Source organism: Balaenoptera acutorostrata, chromosome 1 (assembly GCF_949987535.1).
Source record: "Balaenoptera acutorostrata chromosome 1, mBalAcu1.1, whole genome shotgun sequence".
Taxonomy (NCBI): Eukaryota; Metazoa; Chordata; class Mammalia; order Artiodactyla; family Balaenopteridae; genus Balaenoptera; species Balaenoptera acutorostrata.
In genome coordinates this window covers 44893966-44918228 of record NC_080064.1, presented here as the reverse complement: position 1 = coordinate 44918228, position 24263 = coordinate 44893966, and the positions used below count along the sequence as shown (strand labels likewise).

The following is a 24263-nucleotide window of genomic DNA, read 5'->3' as shown; positions in this document are numbered from 1 at the left end:
TCGTTCTCCTCAGCCCCATGGTGCCTCCAGGAGGCTCGCAGGGGACACAGAAGAGCCCTGGCCACACAGCCTGCTCTGGATGTACTCTGGGGAGAAGATGCAGCCCCAGGGTCTTGCACTGTGGAGCCCTGGAGACACTGAAGCTGGGCGAGGGGAGGAGCCTTCCAGGGTCACTCCGAGAATCAGGAGGGTACCTGCCTCCCAGCCCCCACTCCTGAACTACTTCCATCCTCTTCTCAGGGCCATAGTCTGAGGAGCCCAGGAAGGGCCCCCGGCTCCCCCTCCCACTGCAGGGCTGAGGGCTGTAGTATCCACCATGGGAGCATCTTTCCTTCCTTAAGGCCCAATCACCTAGGAGAGGTCAGATGTCATGTGTCCCCACATGGTGTGGCCTGGCTTATTGGCCCCTTCCCTGTGTCACATCTCTAAGGGCCTTGGAGCAATGGTATCTGCTCCACACAAGGCAGGAACCTGCTCTTTCCTGGGCTTGACAGGAGCATGCTTACACACCTGCAGTAGTGAGGGGCCACTACTTGCTGGGCATCTCATCCACTGTGGGGCAGCTCTGCCCGTCAGAGGTTCTTCTTTGCCCTAAGCCGGGTACTGCCTTCTGGTCCAGCTCTGGCCCTGCTGGTGGTGGTGGTGCACTGGGCATGTCTGCAACCTCTTCCCTGGGCAGGTCTGCAGAGACCAGAGCCCCAGCTCCCAGGCCTGCCTCCAGCCCCTTTCCCACTCCAGCATCCTCTATGGGACAGACCCCCATCAGGAATGCCCACTCAGTGCCCAGGAGCCCTGAGCAGCCTGAAGCTGGCAGGTCCTTTGCTTGGATGCTCAGACCCTGGGAGTGCAGAGTGAGCTCACGGCCTAGTGTGGTGGTCCCAACCTGCTGACCTCCACCCAGCTGAGGGGCTGCACCTGCCTCCAGGCCACCTTACCTGCAACTAAACCCTGCGTCCCTGGACCTCTGCCTGTGTGATTACTTTGTGGGCCCCAAGAACTGAACTCTGCACTGACTCCTGCTGGTCCAGAAGGTGCTGAGGTGCTTGGATCCTGCCCACCCGGCCAGGCATGAGCCCAGCACCTGGCAGGAAGCACACATAGACACGGCCACAGGCTGCCAGACTGGGGTAATGCTTTTATATTAGTTTTTCTGTAACAAGAAAAATCTGCTTTGAAGTTTTTATCATTTTTTTTTTTTCCTTAAAAAAGAATAAAAAAACCAAAGGCACCCAGAACTCCCCTCAGGCCCAAAGAATAAAAAAGTTCTCTCATCGGTGCAGCTGGGCCCTTCGTTCTTGCTCTGCCCAGCCCCATGGCCTCCGCCTAGTTCCAGCCCAAGGGCCCTAGGAGCCCCAGACCTTCCTTCTGGCCTCAGGGGGGCTGGCCCATCAAAGACGTGCCTGCAGCCAGCCAGGGCCTGGCGGGGAGTGCCAGCCCCAGTGGTGGGGAGCAGGGTGGGCGAGCCAGGGCAGCAGTCCTGAAGGTTCCTGTCCCCAAATGCAGGGAAAGGAACAAAAGCCAGCTTTTGTGAATTCCAGAGGGTGCAGGCACCTGGCCGCAGAGAGGATGGAGGTAACTCTGTATCTTCCGCAAGGGACAGACGGACGGGCAGACAGTCAGACAGCAAGCTGCTCTGGCCATTTCTGGCTGGGGCAAGAGCTCTTGGCGGCATAGGCCAAGGAGGGCTGTTTGCATGTGACTCGTGTATGTGTGTGTATGTACATGTGTGTCCACGGGGCAGGGAACAGGCACCCATGAGTGCCAGGGCAGGTCAGACCCTTCTTCGAGTCTGCAGGACTCAGGGGGTGATGGTGGTGTCGGGTGTGGGGCGAGTGGGGCATTTGGAGGATGGTGTGCAGCCGTGTGGTGTGTGTGGGTGTGGTGTCTGCATGTGTCTGGCTGCGGCTGAGCTGCGGGAAGGGGTGGGTGTGGGAGACTGGGTCCAGCCTGTGTGGGGAGCGGGAGCCCGGCAGGTGCTGTGCTGGGTGTGTCTGTGCGAGGCAGAGTGGGGACGCACAAGGCTCAGGCACGTGCTGCAGAAAGGCTCCAGCGGTCCGTCATCCTGCAGAACATGCGGGAGAGTCAGGGGAGGCCAGGGCAGACCCGCCAACCACGACCAGCCTGGGACAGGTAGATTAGAGCTGGGGGCTCTGGGAGGGTCAGGCAACTGCAGGCCGGAGGGGGAGGTGCCCCGGGGGTCCAGAGCCAGCGGGTCACCCACTAGGAGGTGCTCCTGGGGGGCCTGGTGTGGACTGGAGGGACTTCGGATCTCTCTGGCCTTTCCCAGGGCCTCTCCTAGGGTCCCGCTCAGCACACCTGACCGCGGCCAATGTCCTCTAGAGGGGGCAGATCTTCTCCACCCCAGGACCCAGGGTACCCCTCGTGAGGGCCACAGCATTCTCACTGAATGGCCAGTCACCCCAGTCGCTGACCCGTGGCTCTGCCTGAGGACAATGTGTGGAGAGAAGGGCCTCCAGCTTCATGGCCCAGGGCCCCAGGAGTCAAGTAAGATGACTCCCAAGCACTGCCTCTGGGCCTGCCCTCCACGCTTGGATAGCCAGCCCAGCACACTGCTCTCTCTGTCATCAGCTGGACCCCTTTCCCCACCTCCCTCTGTCATCCACCCACAGTATCCTCAACCCCCCTCAGGCCTCTCTCTGACCCAGGCCCCACTTCAATTCAGCATCTGAACAGTGGCCCAGTGGCCTCCTCCCATGGCCACACCCTGGCCCCAGGACCCCCAGCTCGGCTCACTCTGATTCTCCCTCCTGACCACACCTCTCCTCCTGTCTACTCGCCACCACTGTGCCCACTCTCCAACATCCCCCCCAGGAGACCAGCCCTTCCTGTCTGCACCCTCTTCCCTTCCCAGCCTGACCCCCAGCCTCCGCGAGGCAGCCATTCTCTTGCCAGTACCCTCAGTTCCCTTGTTCCTTGCCCTCCTGTCCCACACACCTGGCCAAAACCCCAGGCATGGATGGATCCAACTGGTCATCGTCTCCACACCCACCCCCGTCTGCTGAGCACCTCCTGCTGCCCAGAGAGGTGTGCATCAGGCAGGTGTGACTTCACGTCCAGCTACCAAGCCACTAATCTGCGTGTAACTGCAGCCACTCGGTCCTCCGTCCTGCTGCCACAGTGAAAGGAGCGCTGACCCTCCCGCCCAAGCCAGTCCTTCCTCCTGTTTCCACAGGGATGGCTACACCCAGCTCTCTTCTCTTATATTTTTAACTCCCCCCTCCACACTGCCCCTCCCCATCAGCCCTCAAGCCAGCTCTATCCCTTAAAAAAGGCATAACGTGAACAGAGCCCTGCCTGAACGTCACGCCCCCTTTCCCACCACCACCCTCTTTCATCTCTTCACAGTCAAACTTCTTAGAAGTGTCTACACTCCCTGAACCCTTGCCTTTCCAGCCGCTTTCTCCACCCTCTTTGCCCCTGAAGCCGCTCCCCACAAGGTCCTGGTGACCTCCTTGTGGATAAATCCGGTGAGTCCGTGGCCATGCTCGGCTCAATCAGTCTGTCAGAAGCACGGCTGATTCCCTCTACTTCCAGAGAAGCCTGTGCATGGAGGCATAATGGGCATGCACATGTATGTGTGTGTGCACACGTGCACACAGGGCACGTGTGCCTGGGGAGGCATGTGCGCATGTACTCGCATGCACACGTGTGCATGCAATGGTGCACCTGTCCTGCATCTGTGAATGTGCGATGGAGTATATGTGTGTCTGTGTGTGCATATGTGTGGTGTGTGAGTGTGTGCTTTGTGCATATGTGTACATGTTTAGATGGGCGTGAGCGTGGGTACATGTGGGTTGGTGTGCTGTGTGCACATGCAGGTGTTTGTGTTGCATGCGTGTTTAATCACCCTCTGTTCTGGGCTGTCTGCATTCCTCCTGTCTCGGTGCCCTGGTGCTCTGTCCCAACTCCTTCCTCCGTTCCCCTCCGGCTGGCCATGCTCTCTCTCTCTCTCTCTCTCTCTCTCTCCCCCAAGGCGAGGTCCCCCAGCCTCCTGTGGCCTCAGTGACTGTTTCAAGGCTGACAATGCCTGGACCCCCATCTCCAGCCCAGACCTCGCTCCTGAGCCCCAGACCCACATATCCAGCCCACCCTGGACAGCTCCTCCAGCGCCCTCCAAACTCATCATTCCCCCCACCAAACCTGCTCCTCCTAGTACTGTCGTCCACCTGGAATTCCAAGCTAGAACTGGCATCTTGTCTTCTCCCTCACCCCATGTCCAGCAGGACTACCTGGGCTCCTCAAGTGTGCACCCCCAGACTTTGTTCAGGCCCATCTGCTTGTCTGCATCCTCAACACCCGCCCCTAGCATCTCTGGCTTGGATACAGCAGTAGCCTCCTCCCGGGTCCCCACATTCATTCCCTGCTTCCACCATCCCAGCCCCTGTGCGGGTCCCATCAGGGATGCATCACCCTGCATGGAGGCCCCCGGCACCGGCCGGCCTCCCACAGGTGCACTGTCATACCCGACCTCTCACTCAGGGCCTGAGCATACCAAGTGCTCTAACAGATTTGCAAAATGAATGATGAAGCAGGGGACAGAGGGTGAAGAAAGGACAGAAAGACCTAGACCGGGGTCAGGGGCAGGAAACTGGTGAAGCAGGTTAGTGCACCCCGCACAGACCACCTACCTATGTCAGATCCGGTTACCCTGTCACTACCACCTTTCCTCTTCCTCCTCGTCCTCCTCGTCCTTCTCCTCCTCCTCTTCCTCTTCCAACCGGCCCCGGTCCTTGGAAACGTCACCATACTCATGGTTGCCTTCTATGTCCAAGACCTGCAGGTGCTTCAGCCTCCGGAAGGCACTTTCCACCACAGAGCCCACGGCCAGCTTGTTAAACCTGTGCAGGCCACCCACGTGGGGTCAGCGCCGGGGCCTGACCGCGCCGAACACTGACCCAGCCCAGAAGCGGAGCGGAGGGGACGGGCCCTCCAGGAAGACGCGTGGCAAACACAAAACGAGGCGGCTCAGGAGCATGGGTGTCGCAGGGAGCTCAAGCTGTTCAACGTGGCTGCTGCTGGGGGGTAGGGGTGACCCAGGGCAGCGGAGGGAAGGCCTCCCCCATCTGTGCTCTTGCTATGATTTGGGGGGGGCAGACACAAACACCTTCTCTCTGCCTGCCCTTTGGCATTAACCTCTAGGCCTGAGGCTCCTGCACTGCCAGCCTAGAGTCACCTTGGTGCCAGGTGTGGAGGGGCACACAGACAAGGCCAGGGCCAAGCTGGGCCAGGGACACACTTGGGTTTGGGAAGGGGGAGGCTGGGCTCTGATCTCAGGCCCCCTCAACTCTCTGCACCTCAGTCTCCTGCAGGAGACTAGAGGCACAGGTCACACTGCACCCCGACGTCACCCAGCCTGGCCTTCTGGGTCACAAAGCCCCTGGGAGTGCACATACTGCCTTACTCTGATCTGTCTCCTTCTCTCTGACTTGGGGGGTGGGGATGGTGGGAAGAACCACCCTGGCTCTACTGTATGGAAGCTCCTTGGGTAGCTGGGTCCCCTGAATCATTCTAAACCCCTAGAACCCAGCGAGGACCTGAACATCTGCTGTCCTGGATCTGAGGCCCAGGCCCAGCCTGGCCAGCTGTGGACACATTGATCACCTGTGCTCTCTGGGCCTCAGCCTTCCCAGCTGTAAATTGGGAAGATGCTTTCTGTGGTCCCTTCCTGCCACAGGAACATCACATGCTCTGCTTTTTAAATCTTCCAAAGCCCTCTCACAAACCCATGAACCTCACGAGGCCTGGCCAGGAATGTCCCCACCCTTGAGCGCTGAGGAAACAGGGGCTCAGTGGGGTTCTGTGATGTATCCAGGGTCACACAGCTGGTCAGCAGGAAAGCTAGGCTTCAAATACTGACCTCTACCTGCAAGTGGTTCCCATGTGCCCTGACTATCCTGCTGGAGCCGGGCCAGTCCCCAGAGGGGCACATGCAGGGCCCCAGAGGACCTCCTACCTGAGAAAGATCCCTTTGAGGTTGGGTGTGGAGTCAAAGGCATTGGCGGGCACAGTACTAATCTTGTTGTTCTGCAGGTACAGGTACTCAAGCGACTCGGGGAGCCTCTCGGGGATATCCGTGAGCTGATTCCCAGCGATGTCGAGCAGCTGCAGGGGTGACCAGGGGAGCCAAAGCACTTAACAGCATGCCAAGCTCCCACCAACCCCAGAGCCTATCTAAATCTCATAACCCTGTGAGGTGGGGTCTATAATTATCCCCATTTCCAGATGGGGAAACAGAGGCTTAGAGAGGTTCAGAGATCTATCCCAGGCCATACAGCCTGTACGGGCTGGAAGCCGGTGCGCCTGACTCCGAACCCTTGTTCTAATTGATGTACATCCTACTCCGCTCCTTCTGCCTTCCCACAGGAATCCACGGCCAAGATGTCTAGGTGTCAAAGTCTTCCCTCCTTAACACACCTGTCACCACCATCAGACTAAAGACCCCAGAAGGGCAGGGGCTATAGGTCCTCCAGTCTTTAAATCTCACCTCAGTGGTGTCAGATGAGGGTGGAGATGGGGCTGCTCATTCATGGATCTCAGGGCCATGTGGACAGGGGCCAGGGGCAAGGGTTCAAAGCCCACAGTGACCCTGGCATGGCAGCCAGGCCCCAGGCTGGCCAGTCTCAGAGTCCCCACAGGCCTAGAGTCCAGGAAGCAGGTAGCCAGGAAAATGGGGTAGTTTTCCCAGGGAGAAGGACACACCTGCAGCAGGCAGGAGACCCGGACGTGCCCGGGCCCAACTCACTGCCTGCCCCTCGGGCTGTCAGCACCCTTGCCCCGACACACACCTGTGCAGCCACAGGTGGGCTTCCATCATCTCTAAGCTCCCTCCTCACCCTGACGGGCTGGGGCTCAGGGCCAGGAAACTGGGGGCCATGAATCCAGATGCAAGATTCAAGGGGGGCACTCGCTTCAGTCACCTTAGGGAGCCTCCTTGTCACCTCCCCTACCCAGCAGGGCTCTCTGCTCCCCACTGGGTTCCTGCCACATGGTTCCAGCACTTCCTCATTCATTCCAAACATCCTCAGTGCCTGCCCATGGGCACTGGGGACATGGAATCCACTGAGACGCTGCCTCTGTGCTCAGGAAGCCAGGCTGGCAGGGGAGATGGACACAACAATCTGACAATAGCAGCAGTGGAACTGGGCTGTGATAAGGGAGCCTGGGGGAGGGGCCCGATCCAGCCTCGGGTCGAGGGAATAGACGGCAGCCAGCGCAGGTGGGGGCTCTGAAGCAACAAGAGCAGCTGCTTGTAGAGAGATCCAACAGTGAGAGGAAGAACCCCCTCCACCAGACACCCCATCCCTGACTGGACTCACCCAGGCAGGCATCTAACTTGCCCATCACCGGTGGCTTCCTGGAGAAGGTGACACTTTAGCTGAGTCCTATGTATATTATAAGCTCTAGGAGGGTAGTGACCCTGGATCTGTTTTATTTCCCTCTGGGTCCTCAGCTCTAGAGCTGTGTCTGCACATGGTGAGGCTCGGTACAGGCTTGTGGAATGAATGAATGAGTAGGTGCCACCAGGGTGGAGAAGGTGCTTCCAGCAGAGGGGACAGTATGAGCAAAGCCCAGTGCACCTGGGAAACTGAGACGCTAGGCTGCGAGCAGGGGCAGACTAGGCCTTGAAGGCTGCGGCAAGGGTGCTGGTCTGGGTTCTAAAGGCAGCGGGGAGACACAGAAGGGTCCTGGGTGGGAGTGTTAGGTGAGCATGTTTTTTTCAAGATACCCTCTGACTGCATGTGGAATCTAGGAGTGCAGAGCTCCTAGGAAGCTGGGGTCCAGGCAAGAAATGGGGAAGGCTTGACTTGGCGGTATGAGCAGTAGGTATGGAGAAAAGTGGAGAAATGGGGAGATGTGATGGTAGAGTAGGCAGGGTTTAGTGACAATGGGCACTGGAGGGCAGACAGCGTGCAAAGGGGGTGTCAGGGCAGCATCCACATTTCCTGTGGACACCTGGGTGGATGTTGCCCCCTTCAGCGAGTTAGAAAATGCAGCAGAAGGAGCAGGTGTGGAAGAGAGGATAATGGGGTTTGGGCCCCTTAAGAATACCCAAGAGAGACCGGCACAGGTGGTTGGATCCTGGTGTCTGGCACTCGGCCGGGCTGTCTGGGTTGGGAGAGACCCCAGCTGCTCCTGCAGGGCCAGCTGCCAACCCCCAACTCCACCCTCAGGGCTCTGCCCCACCTCCCAGCCTCCCACTCTCAGGGCCTCTCCCCTGTACTCCCCTCAGACATCCCCACCCTGACAGCTCCCCACACAAGCATGTACTATGCACCTATCACAACGAGGGCCCTGGTCCAGCAGGAAACACAACAGACTAAAATGCCCGCCCCTTGTTCTAGCAGGAAGAGCAGACAACAAACAAGCAAACCGATGATCTGTTGTCGGAAGGGATGAGGGTTATGAAGAAAAACAAAGCAGAGAAAGGCGGCAGGCGGTGAAGGAAGACCTCCCAAGGAGCTTATATTTGAGCAGAGCCCTGAGGAAAAAGGAAGAGCAAGGCCTGGGGACATCTGGGAGAGAGGGGCCTGGTAAGGCAGCAGAGCCTCCCAGGTTTCTCTAATGAAGTTCCCTTTCCGCCCCTCATTGGGTCGGCAGGTTTCACTTGTAACCAAGGAGGCTCAGTTCACATGGCCAGATAGCCCTCCTGTCTCAGACTCTGGCCACGGGTGCCACGCCCACTGACCAGTCCCAGAAGCCTCAAGTACACCCCCCTAGACTCTGCAGACTGGTGAGGTCAGCACCCTTCACGGGCCTGCCGTCCTCCCTTGCCCCAAGCCCAGCCTTCTCCAGGCACCTATCCTTTGCCCACAGGTGGGTGAGCTCCACTCTCCCATGCCACCTGAACTGTCCCTGCCCCCCAGTCCTCCTGAACAATGCCCAGTGCCCCCCACACCTGCAGCCATGACCTCCCCTTATCCCCACAGGGCTCCTCAAGCTTGTCTCTGCAGGTGGTGAGTTCTGCCTAGCCATGCCAGCTGAGCTCTGCCCTGCGCTCCTGTACCGCGAGCCCGCCATACCCTGGGTATGGCCCAGACCCCCTACCCTAAGGCCCAGCCTGCCCAGCGGGTACCTCCCTCACGGCCCAGCCCTCCTGCCCACCCCTCACCTGGGCCCAGCAGATGGGTGGGCTAAGGGCAGCCAGACCAGTAGCCCCCCACACGGGCACGGCCCTGCCCCCGCCTCGCCCCGCCCCCTCACCTGCAGACCAGCGAGGTCGGCCCAGGCACGGGGGGCCAGGGCCCGGCTGCGCAGCCTGTTGCCCGTGAGGTAGAGCTCCCGCAGCTGGGCCATGCCGGCCAGCGCCCCGCGCGCCAGGGCGGCCAGCTCATTGCGCTTGATCTTCAGCACGTGCACGTTGCGCGGCAGCCCGGGCGGTAGCGTGCGCAGCCGGTTGCCTGACAGGTCCAGGGAGCGCAGCAGGCGCAGCTTGCGGAAGGCATCGCGGTGCACCTTCGGGCTGGTGATGCGGTTATAGCTGAGGTTGAGCTCCTCCAGGAAGTAGGTGGTGGCAAAGTCGTCGCGGCCGATGCCGGTGATCTGGTTGTGCAGGATCATGAGGGTGCGCACGCGGCGGGGCAGGCCGCTGGGCACGCGCTCCAGCGCGTTGTTGTACAGGTGCACGGTGTGCAGCCGTTTGAGGCCCTGGAAGGCCCGCGGGTGGATGCCCTGCGCGCGCAGCTGGTTGCTGTGCAGCAGCAGGTACTCGAGGCTGCGGATGGGGGTCAGCACGTCTGCGTCCACGCTCCGGATGGCGTTCTTCTCCAGGTGCAGCAGCACCAGGCTGCGCGGCAGCCCAGCCGGGACCCGCGACAGGTTGTTGCTGGACAGATCCAGGTACTCCAGGCTGGAGAGCTTCCTGGAGGGAGGCGGGGGATCAGGCCAGTGGGCAGGAGCCCACACGGCACTTGTTTCCAACATTATTCCCAAGGGAGGTGTGGCGGGGGACCTACCTCTAACTCATCCCAGCTCTGCCTCTAGCTGACTGGGGGAGCTCACTCCTCTCCGAGGCTCTCACTGGTTTGATTCAATGATATATTGGTATAGGAAGGATCTAGCATGGTTTCTGACACATATGAGTTTATTTGAAGACTAATTGTTTAACTAACGTCTTTTGTCCTTTTAGGCTACCCAGGCCCTAAAAACTGAAAATAGATTCGCTTTCAACAAGAATGTTTGAGTTTCTATTTTGTACGAAGAAGACAGCCTCTGCAAACATTTCCTTGCCTTACTAGAATTTTGGCAGGCCTTACATATCATTATTCTTGGGGACAGAAAATGTCAGTAAAGGCAAAAATCTCAAAGTTCCCTCTCTGTGGAAACTGGCCAGGGGCAGGTGGGCAAGGGCCTGGCCATGTGAGCCCTGGGAAGGGCTTCCTGGGTGCCGAGCTCACACTGAGGGCCCAGGTAGGGGCTCACCAGAAGGTCTCGTTGTCCAGGCCCTTATCAGTCAGGTAGTTGTTCTGCAGGTACAGCTCACGCAGGTTGCTCAGCTCACTGAAGGCCCCTGGTGGGATCTTCTCCAGCTTGTTGTTCTGAGAGGTGGGATGGTAGAGAGGGGTGCATGAGGGACGGCCACGGGGCAAGGGCAGAGCCTTGGGATGAGGTGTGGAGAGGGGTCTGGCGGAGCCACGGGGAGGGGCCCAGGCCTAAAGTACTCCACGTGGGGCTGACAGCCAGGTGCCCGGGCTTCTGCTTGTTTCTCCTTAGCAGACGCTGTGCCCGCCGGCACGTGCTCAAGGCCCCACAGCCTTACTGCTGTGCCCATGTGGGACTGGGCTCTTCCCCTGCTGTGGGTCCCTGCTCTGGCAGTGCTCCTCCCTGCCCTCTCCCTCCCACCTTGAGGTGCAGCTTGTAGAGGGCAGGTGGCAGGTGCTTGGGCACGTGGCGCAGGAAGTTGCTGGACAGGATGAGGATCTCCACGTTGCTGGAGCCATTGAACATGTTGTCCGGCAGCCCAGCATCCGCCAGCTTGTTGTTGTGCAGGTACACAGACCTAGGGGATGAGGCACAGGTGCTCAGCCACCCAGGCCTCCCAGCCCCGGCACCATCTCACCTGGGGAGGCTCCAGACCTTGCTCAGTTTGGGCCTGGGGCCCAGGGCACCCTCCTCCCGTCTCAAGAATCTCAGACCTCGCCAAATCCAGTCCCCCCTACATAGCCGAGGGGACCAAGGACCCACCCCCCAAGTCAGTGGAAGAAACAGGATTTCCTGACCCCAAGTCCCTGCTCCTCCATATCCTTCAAGGTTCTCAGTTGTTCCCCTAGTGTTGCAGCCCTGGAGTCCCTGCCTGTCGGCTTTACACAGCTGGCTCTGAGTTCTGTGGACTTCCTGAGAACGGTCCTATCCTTATCACCTCTTTGTCCCTAGTGCCCAGCACAGGATCCTGGCTCAGAGGAGGTGACCCCTCATTCATTCAGCAAATATACAATGAGTGCCTCCAGGTGCCAAGACTGTTCTAGATCCTAAAGGTATAGCAGTGGACAGAACCAACAAGCCCCTGCCCTCTTGGAGCCACCATACTACAAGGGGAGAAGATAAGGAACAAGATAAATCCATAGGCAATATAGTTCATTCTTGCTGTGTGGCCTCTCTTGGGCCTCAGCCTTTTCATCTGTGGGAAGGGGCCATGCACAGCAACTCTGGCTCCTCCAGTGAATGGAGAGAATCGAGGTGACAGATTCAGGGACAGAGTGGCACCGGAGGTTGTCAGCACCTTCCCTCCCCAGCACCACCCTGCGCTGCTCACACACCTGTGCTGGGGGCCCTCACTCCTCCCAAAGCAGCTCTCAGCGAGGGATGGCTCTGCCTGTTGAAAGATGCTCCCTTCCCCCCGGGGGCTGGGGAAGGAGGGAAACACCCTCACTCGGCTCCCCGCAATTCCCCAGACATCACCCTCTGTCCTCGCCTCCTGTACTGATTCCTCCTCATCTTTTAGGGGTCAGTCTTCCAGATCCTGTGCCCCTGCAGCCCTGGGCGTCTGTCACCGCAGCCCTGAGCATGGGGCATCATGCCTGCTCTGCACAGCATGCCCCTCCTCCAGGGCCTGTCTGGGCCCCTGGGCCCCACTCAGGGCTGGCAGCCTCTGCCTCAGCTCCTCCCCTTTCTCCAGCCTAAGCCCAGGGCCCCCCTCTGACCTCTGACCTCAAGTTTGGCTTCTGGCCAAAGGTGAGCCCGTAGATCTTGGTGAGATAGTTGGCGGCAAAGTCCACACTGATCAGGGCGTTTGGCAGGAACCGGGGTGCCAAGGTCAGCTGGAAAGGGAAGAGTTGGGTAGAAGGACCAGTGGCAGGTCAGAGGCTGCCGCTGAGTTACACTACCTGCTGCTCATCTGAGCCGCTTCAATTCGTCTCCTCCCTGCAACCAGAGCCATCTTTCTAAAATCCCCAATAACACAAAATCAGAAACTCTACAGCTCCCCATAGTCCTGAGCTTGGCATTCAAAGCTCTCCAGCCCATCCCCTGCCCTGCCTGTTCTCCTGGTCTCTCCCCTCATTGCCCCCCGACACTGGCCCTCTGTGCAGCCACAGTGAGCACCCACACTTCCCCAGACCCGGCTCATAGTGTCTACCCTTCATTCATTCAATAGTAGTCCCTGAGTCTGCAATATTCCAGGCACAGTTCCAGGCACTGGACATGTCCTAGGGAACAAGATACAGAGATACCTGCTTCCACCTCCACCACCAAAGCTTACATCCTAGTAAATAAACAGGAATAAAAGTATCTGAGAGTGATCACTGCTCTGCAGGGAATTCAAACAGACTGATGACAGAGAACGACTGGGTTGGGTGCTTGGAGAACAGGTAACACTTAAGGCATGACAGCACCCTAAATGCTATCTGCGGGGAGAGCACCCACACAGCAGGGGCAGCGATCAGAGGCCCTGTGTGTGGGGTCTGCCAGGCCTGGGGGTGAAGCGGAGTGTGAGGGGGCCAGTGGGGAGATAAGAGAGGCAGGCGGGCCCAGACCACACAGATCTGCGGGCCTTGGGGACACATGGGTTTCTTCCTGGGCCGAGGGTGAAGCCACAGGAGGGTTTTAAGTGGGGAGGGGAGACGGAGAGGTTGAAGTGAGGCATGATTTTGTAAAGCCCCTCTGGCTGCTCTGAGGAGAAGGGGCAGCAAACGAGGAGGCAGGGGCTCCACGTCTGTGTCCCGCTGCGGGATGGCGGTCCTGGGCTGGTGGGTGGGGGGAGCTGAGGGCCTGCAGTGGGACCACACGTGCGTGAGCGAAGCACTCCTGGATTTGTGGCTCTGACCAGTGGTGTTGCAGGTAGTTGGAGATGCCCTTTCCAGAGGTGGGGAGACAACGAGATGACTGGAGTTTGGGGGCTGTGGCAGGAAGCACCAGTTCTACTTCTATTAAACATCTGGGGGAGATGCTGAGGAGGCAGGTGGACCTTTGAGTCTCAAGTGGGAGTAGGGGAAAGGCTGGAGACCGCCTCTGGACGTGGCCATGATGTAGATGGGTGTTACAGACCAGGGAGGAGAGACAGTCTCCTTGAGAGTTCAGAGAGAGGGGGCCAGGACAGAGCCCTGGGGCAGGCCAAATATCTTGAGGTTGAGTGCCTTTATGCCTTCACTCATGCTGTCCCTTCTACTGTGGTGCCCTCCCCCTTGAGGCCTCTGGCTGAAATCCTATTACGCTTCATGGCCCTTCAAATGCCATCTCCTCCAGGAAGCCCTCCAGCGCCCCCTCCACATGGGGATGAGCTCTCACCCCACTACGCCGACGTAGGTCTCAGCCTCTGCCATTATCTGACCGCTCTGAAGCCCTGGGTCTGGGCCATGTCTGAGCAGCAATAGGAACCCAGCAGCCAGCCCAGAAGAGGCCCTGGTGAAAGTTCCCTGAGCTTAGCCCCCAACACCCTGCCCTGCTGCTGGCCCCTCACCTTGTTATTGGCCAGGTACAGGTAATTGAGGTTGGTCAGATGCTCAAATGCCTCCTCCGGGAGCCCTTCAAAGGACAGGCATCGGTCAGAGCCCTGGATGAAGGAGACGCTACAAGGGAGCACGTGAGCACTGACCGCCCCCGCACCCACCCCACTTGCCAGGACAGGGAGGTACTCCCTGGGGCAGGTGTGGCTCTGACCCCTTCCCAGCCCCTCCCAACAGGCCTGCCCAGCCCCTTTTCCTTCCCCTGGCTCTCAGGGGCCCAAGCTGAGAAGAGCAGATGGGAAGTGTCCACTGAGAAATGACTGATCCTTCACCTACTCAGGGCAGCCTGGGTGGGAATGGGTCCCCGTAAGGTCAGGCCACAGGGCAGAGGACCTGCCAGGAAGGAGTGCTCCCTGGGGGCAGCCCCAGAAGGGTCCTCTTCATACCCAGCCCCACAGCAGGGCAGGGCGGTGGCCTCTGAGCTTCCACCCCACCTGGCCCTCCCCTGCCCCATCTGGCAGATGCAGTGTCAGAACTGGGCTGTCACTGGGAGCCCGGCCAGGCTGGCCCTTCTCCAGTCCTGAAGTCGGCCTCTGACACTCGGTTCTGGGCTCCCAGACCCTCAGATGCTGGGACTCACCCAACTATCTAACTAGAGGGAACAGTTACATAAACTGTGCAGCATCCCTCCGCAGAATACGCTGTGTAAAATAATAGCCACGGAGAGTTTTTAGCAACATGAGATTTGCGGCTGAGCTAATTGCTAAGTGAAACAAAGCAGTTCTAATAGTTATAATATCCATACTATCAGTCCAGCTATGAATTTAAAAACACAAAGAAAAAGGACTGGGCTGAATTCTGGTGATGGCTGTACAACATATGAACTTACTAAAACTCATCAAATTGTATCTTTAATTCGGGTAAACCTTATGGTATATAAATTATGCTTTTTCTTAAAATGGAAAGAAATATAACAAAATGTCAATAGTGACTAAACTCCAAGTGGCAGAATTATGAGTGGGTTTTTTCTATTCCATTTTATTTTCTATATTTCCAAATTTTCTACTATAATCAGAAACTATTTTCATCATCAGAAAAATAACTTTTTAAAATTTGAGGACTCTACACTCTTTGATTCTAAAGGCCTTCTGTGAACTGAAGAGTCTGTGACTCTTCAGGTCCTGGAGTATCAGTTGCTCTGAAGTCTCTCCCCTGATCGGACTCCCAGGTCTCAGAAACACCCAGTGGCGGCTGTTAGGCAACCACAGGGAGCCCCTACCATGGGGCCCCAATGCCAGCCCAGCCTAGGCCTGCTCTTTCCCATATGCCAGGGTCTGCAGGGCGGGGCTCTCCCCATGGGCACCCAGTTCCCTGCCTGGGGTCCTGGTCCCCAGCTCTGGGTGATCCCTCACCTCGGGAAGTCAGGCGGTTGTTCTGGAGGTTCAGAGTCTCCAGCCGATTCAGCCGGGAGAGCTCCCTGGGGTAGATCTTCTCCAGCTGGTTGTTCTGGGGAGTAGGGGGATGGGGCGGTGAGGAGGCAGCATGAGGGGGTGCCCAGGACTCCTGCCCCATTAGAGGCCTGCACCCACCCTCAGCCAGAGTCCCAGGAGCCAGTCCCTCTGTTGGGCACTTCCCTTGGGATTCTGCCCCTTGGTGGACAAACCCTGGGGACTGGCTCTGAAGCAGGCCCAGATGTGGGCATTGCAGGCTCAGCGGTAACCACAACAGAGGTGTGGGTCCCCCTTCTAGGAGCACCGTGCACACGCACACGGGCATCGACAGGCAGTTCAAACTTGGAATGTGGTCTACCCTCCACACCTGCTCCCTGCATGTTCCCACTTAGTGACAGGTGTCCCAGCCCATTCTCCCCTCCCCCAAGCCAGAAACCACTTTTAGTTCCCTTTCTATGCCCTGTAGACCCCACTTCCCTTGGGATGCTTTAAAACCTGGGTCAGGTACCACCTCCTCCAAAAGCCTTCCTGGGTTGGACCAGGGGGCTGGATTAGGAGCTGCCCTGGCTTCACAGCACTAGTCCTTCTATCTCTATTTGTTATCTCTACCTGTTTAGGTCTCTGCCTCCCTCACAGACTGTGAGAGCCTCAAGGGCAGGGCATGTCCGAGACCTCCCTACATGCCCAGCACCCCACATAGGAGCAGAGGCATACAGCAGGTACACAGGAGCTATTTGATGAATGAAGCAACAATAAGTGCTGCCCTCAGCTCGTCTCTTTCCCTCACAGGCTACCCCGGTCTTGGGCTCCCACCACTGGCCAGCCCAGACCCCACAGGGCTACGTGACCGTGGGCCGGTCACTTTCCTTCACTGGGCCTGGTCTCCTCTGGAAATGGGTGCGACAGACCCTCCCTCTCCCACAGGGCTGCTGGGCCGCACGAGGGTGTCATGGGCGCACCAGCGCTCCCAGAGTCCCCGTCTGGAATGCCGTGTCCCACTTCTTGAGGTTCTAAAATCTAGCCTGTGCCTCAGCTGGGGAGAGCATTCTGTCCCCTGAGCCCCCAGGGCGCCCCGGGGGGGTCTGCTTTGCTCTCACTTTCTTGGCCTGTAATGGCGTCTGAGGTGCCCTGTCTGTCCAGAGGGTCAGCTGCCGGGCAGGTCTGTGTCTGTTCTCAGGGCCTGACTCTGCTGACAGGGCCTCAGCCCAGACTCCTCCCGTGAGACAGAGCAGGTCATGAGGTCACTGTGCTCTGTGCCTGGGACGCGGGCCGGGTGGGGTGGGGGGCACGCCCCGTGGTGGAGCCAGCCTCCTCGAGTCTCACCTGCCCTGCGTCTGGGGGATGGGGAGCCCCGGGCAAGAGCCGGGGCTACGGCGGCGCGGGTGGTTCTGGGGCGGGAGTCACCGTGTGGGGGGCGGGCCCTGGTGACCGCTGGCGCGGCGCCGGCCTCACCTGCAGGGACAGGTGGTTGGTGTGCTCAGGCAGGTCCCCCGGGAACTCGCGCAGGTCGATGCCGCCGCAGTCCACGACCCCCTCCTGGGAGCAGGCACAGTCTCGGGGGCAGTCGATGGTGGGCGGGCCGCGCCCCGGCTCCTCAGGGCTCAGGACCAGCACCGGCTCCTCCTCCACGAATTCATTCTCTTCAGGGCTCAGGCTGTGGGCTCCGCTTCGGCCAGACACCGGGGCCCTCACGGCGAGCCCCGGTCCCAGCTGCAGCTGCAGCGGCAACAGCAGCAGGAGCAGCAGCGCCCTGCTCCGGGCCATGGTGCCTGCAGGAGGGGTCAAGTCAGACCCACCTGGGCGCCAGGGCTGACTTAACCTGTCAGGTAGAGCAGGCAGGGGGCCAGGGCCCACGAAAGTCATAACGGGGCCCTCCAGGCCACAAGGCAGAGCCCACTCTGGACCCTGTCCTCAGCATGCATCTGACCTGCTGGCTGACGCCCTCCCCTCCCACCCACCCCCTCAGGGCTGCCCTCTGGAGGGGTCGGGGTGAAGTGAAGCCCTGTCCTTAGGCAGGTCTGCAAAGCCTCCCACAACCCTCACCGGGCCTGGCCTCAAGGAATCTGTACCCCCATTTCACAGAAAGGAAAGCTGAGGCCCAGGAAGAACTGTGACTTGCAGGGCTTGGCCTGGACTTTGCTGAGCTCTCGCTGCCCTGGCACAGGCAGTGCTGAGGCCCTGTCCCTCCTCCAGCAGCCACAGGCCATGGTGGGCCAGCACCAGCAGGGTGCGTCCCAGCTCCTCAGCTTGCCATTCTAGGATCTTCAGGACGTGGCCCTACCTCTCTTCCAATTCCCCCCCTCACCTGCCCCGCTTACACAGGTCTGTTTAGTATAGTAGCTCCTCCCTCCAGGCCTTTGCATGTGCGTTCCTTCTGCCTAGAACACCCTCCCCCTCCCCTGCGCAATCAGCAACTTCTCCAAGAACCAACTCCAGTGTTAGATCCCCTGAGATAACTCTGAGATGTCCCAGGGCTCTGCATCACTTTGTTGCCCCAGGGCTTTGCATGAGTTCGGTTGGGTTTTGAATATGTGATGTTGTCTTTCTCCCACACAGGGCTGTGAGCCACTCTCTGTCTCTGTGTGCCAGGCACAGAGTAGTCATTAGTGAATGGAGCTGCTGCTGCCCCCAGAGCCCCCCAAGTCCTGTTCCTGCTTACACCCTCAGCTGCCCTCACCAGGGCCAGCTTTGCTCACGTGACCACTGCCACCTGCAAGAGACCACTCCCCAGCATGTTCCCTTGGGACAGCAGGGAGAGGGGGTATAGGGATGGCCTCAGGCCATTGAGGAATTTGCTGGGGTTTCATCCTCCAGGCAGCCATGGGCGTGGCTTGGCTCTGGGCTGGTCCCTGGAGCTCTCCTTACAGGGACTCACTTAGAAAACATGTCTGGGGTGTGGTAAGTTGTAACAGGTGGTAGCTCAGGTACACTGACTCTGGAGTCATATACACCCCAGTTCAAGTCCCCCTCTATCACTTAGTGGCTCTGACCTTGCTGAGCCTCAGTTTCCTCATCTTACAATGCAGATAATATATCTAACCTCAGAGCTCCAGGGAGGAGTCAGCAAGATAGCAGATGCAAAGCATCTAGCACCCATTAGGTGATGAGGCACTGCTATCACTGCTGCAGTGATTATGAACGCAGGTACAAGACAAGCGTCCAGGCCTGGGGGCACCTGCCGCTGTCTGAGCCTCTCTCCCCACCGTTAGAGCAGGGATCACAACCCAGAGTGGTTAGAAGGGTCTGACGAGATGCTGGGCCTGGGAGGGTTGGGCACACTGGGAGCTTGATGATGACACTGACGTCTGGTTAAGAAAGCAGGCTCTGGAGCCAGAGAGCCGGGGCTTCGAGCTCGGCTCTGGCTCTTATCAGCTGTGTGACTTTGGGCAAGTTTTGCCACCCTCTAAACCTCACCTTCCTCACCCATCCATTGGGTGGCCACAGAGCTGTCCTACTGGGGATACTGTGAGAGTCAGTGGGATGCACGTACTGCACACAGTAAGTGCTCAATAAATGTTAGCTCTCTGCTAATTAGCTCTACCACTAATATCTGATCCATGGACACTGTTCACATCCCAACCACACCGCTCTCCGCTTCAGAAGCCCCTGCTTCTTCCCTTTCCCGTGTAGCTCCTGATTGTGCTTTTCCGGTCCAGTCCCAGGCCCACCTCCTCCCAGATGTGGCCCTCCTCCTCCTAGCCTCCTGTGAATTCCTGCTGCCCTGTGACTGCTGTGGTATTTCAGATACTGCTTTGCCTTACTTGTTGGCTCAGCCAGCTCTCGAAGTTGAGGCCCCATCTGCCCCAGCCCTGTGCTGGGCATGGAAGATACAGGTAAAGTACACAAGTCCCCTGCCCTTTGTTGTCAGGAGGCAGCAGACCCCAGTACAATAACCACGGCCCACCAGACTGGATGAGTCCTGTAAAAGGGGCCCCAAGGTGCACGAGGCCCCAGAAAGAAAGCTGTGAGGAGAGAGAAGAGGGCTGGCAGCCTGGATTGCTTGACCCTATAGGTAGGTCCAGAAGGCCTAAGCAGACTTGGGCCCCAGCCACTGGCCCAGCAGAGCACCAGGGAGCCCAGCACACACAGCTCCCAGGTTCCATCGGCAGCAGTGAGCGATGCATGCTGCAGCCCGGCCCTGCCTGCCCTACTGCACCCCTGCTGCTGCATGCCCTGACCAAATGGGCAATAAATCCTTGGCCAGTCTACAGACCATCATTCCCAGGGCACGTTATAACCCCCCAGCTAGGTCAACAGCCTTCAGTCCCTGGCGCCACCAGCATTACACCAGAGTCTCCCCACCCTGCCTGCCTGCCTGCCTGACCCCACTGCAGAGCCAGACTCTGGGAGGCGGAGTATGGGCACAGGCCCAGGCCCCAGATTCAATCAGGGCAGGAGGCCAAGGAGAAGGATCCTCCCCACATACTCTGTACACTCACCTTCAGTTTCATATCTGTAAAGATCTCTAAACTGTATCTGTAAAAATATTTAATTTATATTAACATCATGAACCATATTGAAAATGTTATCCTCACCACTTTATAGATGAGGAGCTGAGGCCCAGTGGGATTGGCCAATGTAACACAGCTGTTAAGTGGCAAGGCTGAGCTCCCAGCCTGAGTCTTAACCACAAAGCCATGAGGCCCTTCCCTGGGCCAAGCACAGCTGGGCACCAAGGACCCAGACAGACGACTCAGGTATGTCTGCTATCCTTAAAAAGCTCACACCTGCACTGTCGGATGTGGTGGCCACATGTGGCTACTGAGCACTTGAAATGTGGCCTCTCTAAATTGAGAGGTGCTATAAGTATAAAATGTAGTGTACATGGATTTCACACACTTAGTACAAAAAAAAGTAAAATATCTCATTAACATTAATGATATCTTATAAAATATCTCATTTATTTTTATAGTGATTACATGATAATATTTTGGATATTTTGAGTTAAATCATTAAAGTTTTGCCTGTTTCATTTTACTTTTTTAACGTGGCTTCTAGAAAATTTTACATTACACACTTGTGGCTTGCATTTGTGGTTCACATTATATTTCTAATGGTCAGCGGTGGTCTAGACACTATGTGTAAATTAAGTATTATAATCCCAGTGTCATCAGAGGTGTGATAGAGGGAATCTAGCATCCACAGGGACCCAGAGAAGGCCTAGATGTGCCCGAGGCCTAAGTCTGCCGGATGCCAAGAAGACTTCCAAGAAAAAGTGATGCTTTATTTAGCCACGAAGGATGAATATCAGGCAAAAGGAAAAGGGTGATACAAGCAAGGGGGTCAGCATGTGCAAAGGCCCTGGGGCAAGAGAGCCCATGTTACCTCTACAAAGCTCACTAGAGTGTCTGGTGTGGTGTGTGGGGACTGGGAGAGATGCAAGTGGGCAGCGGCCACAGACTAAGCCAAGAAAGAACTTGAAAGCCAGGTTAGGAAGACTGACCCTTATCGTAGGAGAAATGAGGAGCCATTGAAGGGCTGGAGTGTGGCATAGGCAGGTTTACGGAGGGACCAGTGGGGAGCTCTCAGAGGCTGTGCAGTGGTGTAGGCAAGGGATAATAAGCCTGGTCTGGGCAGAGGGAGGTGCTGGGCTGCAGGGATGGAGAGAAGGAGGTGGATTCAAGGGAGAGGGAGGAAGAACAGACAGGGTTTGGAGAGTGGTGGCCCCAGTGCCACGTCCCCCTCCTCCTAGCTTGGCCAGCCACCCTCAGGATGTTGGGATCCTGGGCAACTCCAGCTCCATCACCTAGTTTACTGTGTGACTTTGGCGACATCACTGACCCATCTGAGTCTCAATTTTTTTAGTTTCTCTAAGAATGTGGAGCAAGATAAGCCCCCAAAGCCCCTTCTTTGTGCCTAGCCATGTTGGAGCTGGGTGTGGAAGAACAGAGGAGAGAGCCTTCCTAGTCTCTGGAAGTCCCCAGAGTGAGGAATCCCCCTGGTGAACAACAGCAAATGCTGGGCGAGAAGGGCAGCTCAGTCCGTGGTGAGTTGTTCCAATCCTGACTGCTGTGTGAGCCTGGACAAGTCACTTCACTGCTCTGAGCCTCTGTTTACTAGTCTAGGCAATGGAGATGAGAGCTCCTCATGAGGTGTAAATGAAACGACGTGCCCAGCTGATGCTGGCACCCAGCAAGTGCAACATACTTGGGGTTACTGTTACTGAGGAAGTACCTGGGACCCGCTATCACCTACCCATCCACTCACCCCAGGGAACCAAACCTTAAGGTCCTGAACTGCTTAAGTGGGGGATTAAGGCAGGACTAGAAGAAGGAAGGGGAAGGGAGATCCAAATCAGGAGGTAGATCCTCAAACCCCAGCACCACCTTCCTTCTCCACTCAAATTTAGTAAAGATTTGCTGACCACCTGCTCTGTGCTGGGCCCTGAACAGCTGTTTCTTATTGACTATAACAGAAATCCCAAGACTAAGAGTTAGTTTTCCTATTTTGCAGATGAGGAAACTAAAGCACAAAGAGGCTCCCACTGCTGCCCATCCCCAGCAAGCTCCTACTCAAACGCTCCTGCCCTGGGAAGCTGCTCCTGCCCCCTTGGCGGGGTTAGGGAGTTCCTTGATGCTCCCACAGCACCCTTCAGGGCTCAGCTGAGCCTTCACTGACTCCCCAGGCAAGGAGCAGGTGCTCAGGAAATGTTTGCTGAATGAAGGAATGTATTTGTGGAAGGCAGAGTTGGAAAGAGCTACAGCATTATTATCTGGTCTGATTCCCTCAGTTTACTGATTAGTATTTTAAAGGCAAGGCCAGGATTAGAATTTGTGTCTTCTGACTCCTGCTCAGAGCCTTGAGCCGGTCTTGAAGACTGAGGAGGAGGAGTTCTCCAGGTGGAAAAAGGGGAGGAAAGGCACTCAGGGCAGAGGACAGGGCATGAGCAAAGGCACAGTATGGGGAGGGCAAAGAGGGAGCTATGTTTAAGGAAGGGTAACAGGGAAGGGAGGTCCAAGTCTACAAGGGCATCAGGCACTCTGCTAACGGGTTGATGATAGGGAGCTATCAAGGGTTCTAAGCTCTTATGGTTGGAGCTCTTACGTAGCACTCTACCAGGCCTAAAGGTGCCACCATTAGTCACCCCTGTCCCAAGATTCAGTTAGAAGGGACAAAGTATGCTCCCACAAGATTTCATGAAAGCATTCATGTGAATCTGACATTTCTTAACTTGCACTCTAGTTTAGAATCGGCTGGGCCCGGGGCCCTAAAAGGGGACATGACCACCCAGGAGCTCCCGTGGTGCCTTGTGTAGCTGAGTCGACCACAGCTTCACCTTCCCCAGCCAGCCCGAAGTCGTAGGGCAGACGCTCAGGTTGCGTGACCCTCCGTCGTTCCGTGATGCCCTGCAAGCGCAAGGGTGCGTATCCTTCTGCACCCCCCAGACCGGATCGGGAAGGTCAGTGCCGCACGCATGCACGCTTGTGTCTGCTCCTCTCCTGAAGTTCAGGCTGCACCTGCCTCCCACCCCCAGCCTCGGCCCCAGCCCCGGGGGCCGCCAGGAGCTCGCCGACGCCCCCTCTTCCACCTGACGGCGCATCAGGTATTCTAACGCCACGATCTTATCCTCAGCCCAGGCCAGCCTGGCGGTTCAAAGACCTTCAGGCTGGGGGCTTTGGCCGCTTTCGCCGGGGGGCGCCGGCCTCGCCCCCCACTCCGCGCTCCGCGGCCACCCCCCTGCCCCCTCCTCAGTCCTGCTGTCCCAGCGGGGAGGCAGCCGGATAGACAGACAGACTGACACCAGGCCCCCAGCTGAGAGCTCTGGCTCAGCGATTGCGCGGCGCGGGGCCGGGGAGCCAAGCCAGGAGAAGGTCGGGAGGGGGACGCACGGGCTGTCCGCGCGCCCTGGGGGCAGATCTCTGTCCCTCTATAGGCCTCAGTTTCTCTGTCTGTAAAGAGGTCGAAGGGTGGGCTACCTGGGATGAGCTGACGTGGAAAGACACTGGTATACTCAGCGCCCAGGCTCTAAGTACAGGGGTCCTCGACCCTCCCCGGTTCCACCTGCCCCCCACATTCCCTGTTGCCTGCCCGTGTCCTTCCACTCCACCCCCCACCCCATCCGCCCTCAGATTCTTTCCAGATGTGCGCAGCGGGAGGGACCGGGGCTGGGACCAGCCTCTGGCCGGAGAGGAGAACAGGCCCCTGAGGGGTGGGGATCGCGGGGGGTCGCGCCCCCGAGGGAGAGCTCTCCGGCCGCGCCCTCCGTGTAGGGCTCCGACCGAGGGGGCGAGATGCGCGGCCCCGCCGGGCCAGCTGCTGGAGCCGTCGCACCAGGCGGGAAGTCCGAGTCCGCTGCCCAGCTCGGCCCGGCCCTCGGCCCACCCGGCCGCCCGAGCCTGGTACCTGCTGCGCCCCCGCGCCGCGCCGCGCCGCGCCCCGCCGGCCGACCGCGCTCTCCCGAGTCTCAGCTGCGCTCCGCTGGCGCGGACTCCTTCCATTCAAGTCCAGCCGTGCGCTCTGCGACGCAAGTTTTGTTGTGGGTTTTCTCCTCCCCGCCTCTCACCCGCCCCGCGCGCATCTGCTGGACGCCGGCCTCCTCCGGACACAGGCGTAGGGTCCCCGCAGGCGGGGGCAGGGGAGGGCCCGCCTCTCCCCGCGTTGGACTGGGCCGAGCCCCACTTCCCAGAGAGGCAGTGCCGCCGCACGGACCCCTCACCCGCTCTCCGCCCTGGCGGGGCCGCCGTACTCCCCCCACCCCCGTCCCCCCGCCCCCGCTCCAGGAGACTGGGAAGGCGGGGTGTCTAGCCCGCAACGCTTCCTAGTTCCCAGCCTTCCCAAGTGGAACTGGACCCCCTCTAGGCCCCAGCACCTGAAAGGAGGGTCGGAGAGAGGGCCCCTTCCACCAAGTGCCTCGTAGCTCTTCCTTCCTCACGACAGAGGATTCTGCAACCGCTCCAGGCGCGAGTACCTTTCC

The 24263-nt window shown here is 58.4% G+C and overlaps 1 protein-coding gene across 1 annotated transcript; it reads right to left on the bottom strand.

Annotated features, from left to right (window-relative positions):
* Positions 1 to 1115: 1115 nt before the first annotated feature.
* On the bottom strand, positions 1116 to 24024 carry PODN (podocan). Its single transcript, XM_057528782.1, has 11 exons — positions 23693 to 24024; positions 16802 to 17118; positions 15311 to 15404; positions 13913 to 13977; positions 12166 to 12275; positions 10861 to 11017; positions 10441 to 10556; positions 9223 to 9880; positions 5975 to 6123; positions 4650 to 4859; positions 1116 to 2062 (listed from the first exon to the last, which is right to left on the bottom strand). The coding sequence occupies exons 2-10, from the start codon at positions 17111 to 17113 to the stop codon at positions 4676 to 4678; spliced, it is 1845 nt and encodes a 614-aa protein (XP_057384765.1). The 5' UTR covers positions 17114 to 17118; positions 23693 to 24024; the 3' UTR covers positions 1116 to 2062; positions 4650 to 4675.
* Positions 24025 to 24263: the final 239 nt, after the last annotated feature.

Coding starts and splice junctions, on each gene's coding strand:
- PODN (XM_057528782.1), bottom strand. CDS start 17,113: ATGGCCCGGAGCAGGGCGCTGCTGCTCCTGCTGCTGTTGCCGCTGCAG. Junction 13,978..15,310: donor CAACCGCCTGACTTCCCGAG/GTGAGGGATCAC, acceptor TGTCCTTTGAAG/GGCTCCCGGAGGAGGCATTT. Junction 6,124..9,222: donor CCGACCTCGCTGGTCTGCAG/GTGAGGGGGCGG, acceptor TCACCCCTGCAG/CTGCTCGACATCGCTGGGAA.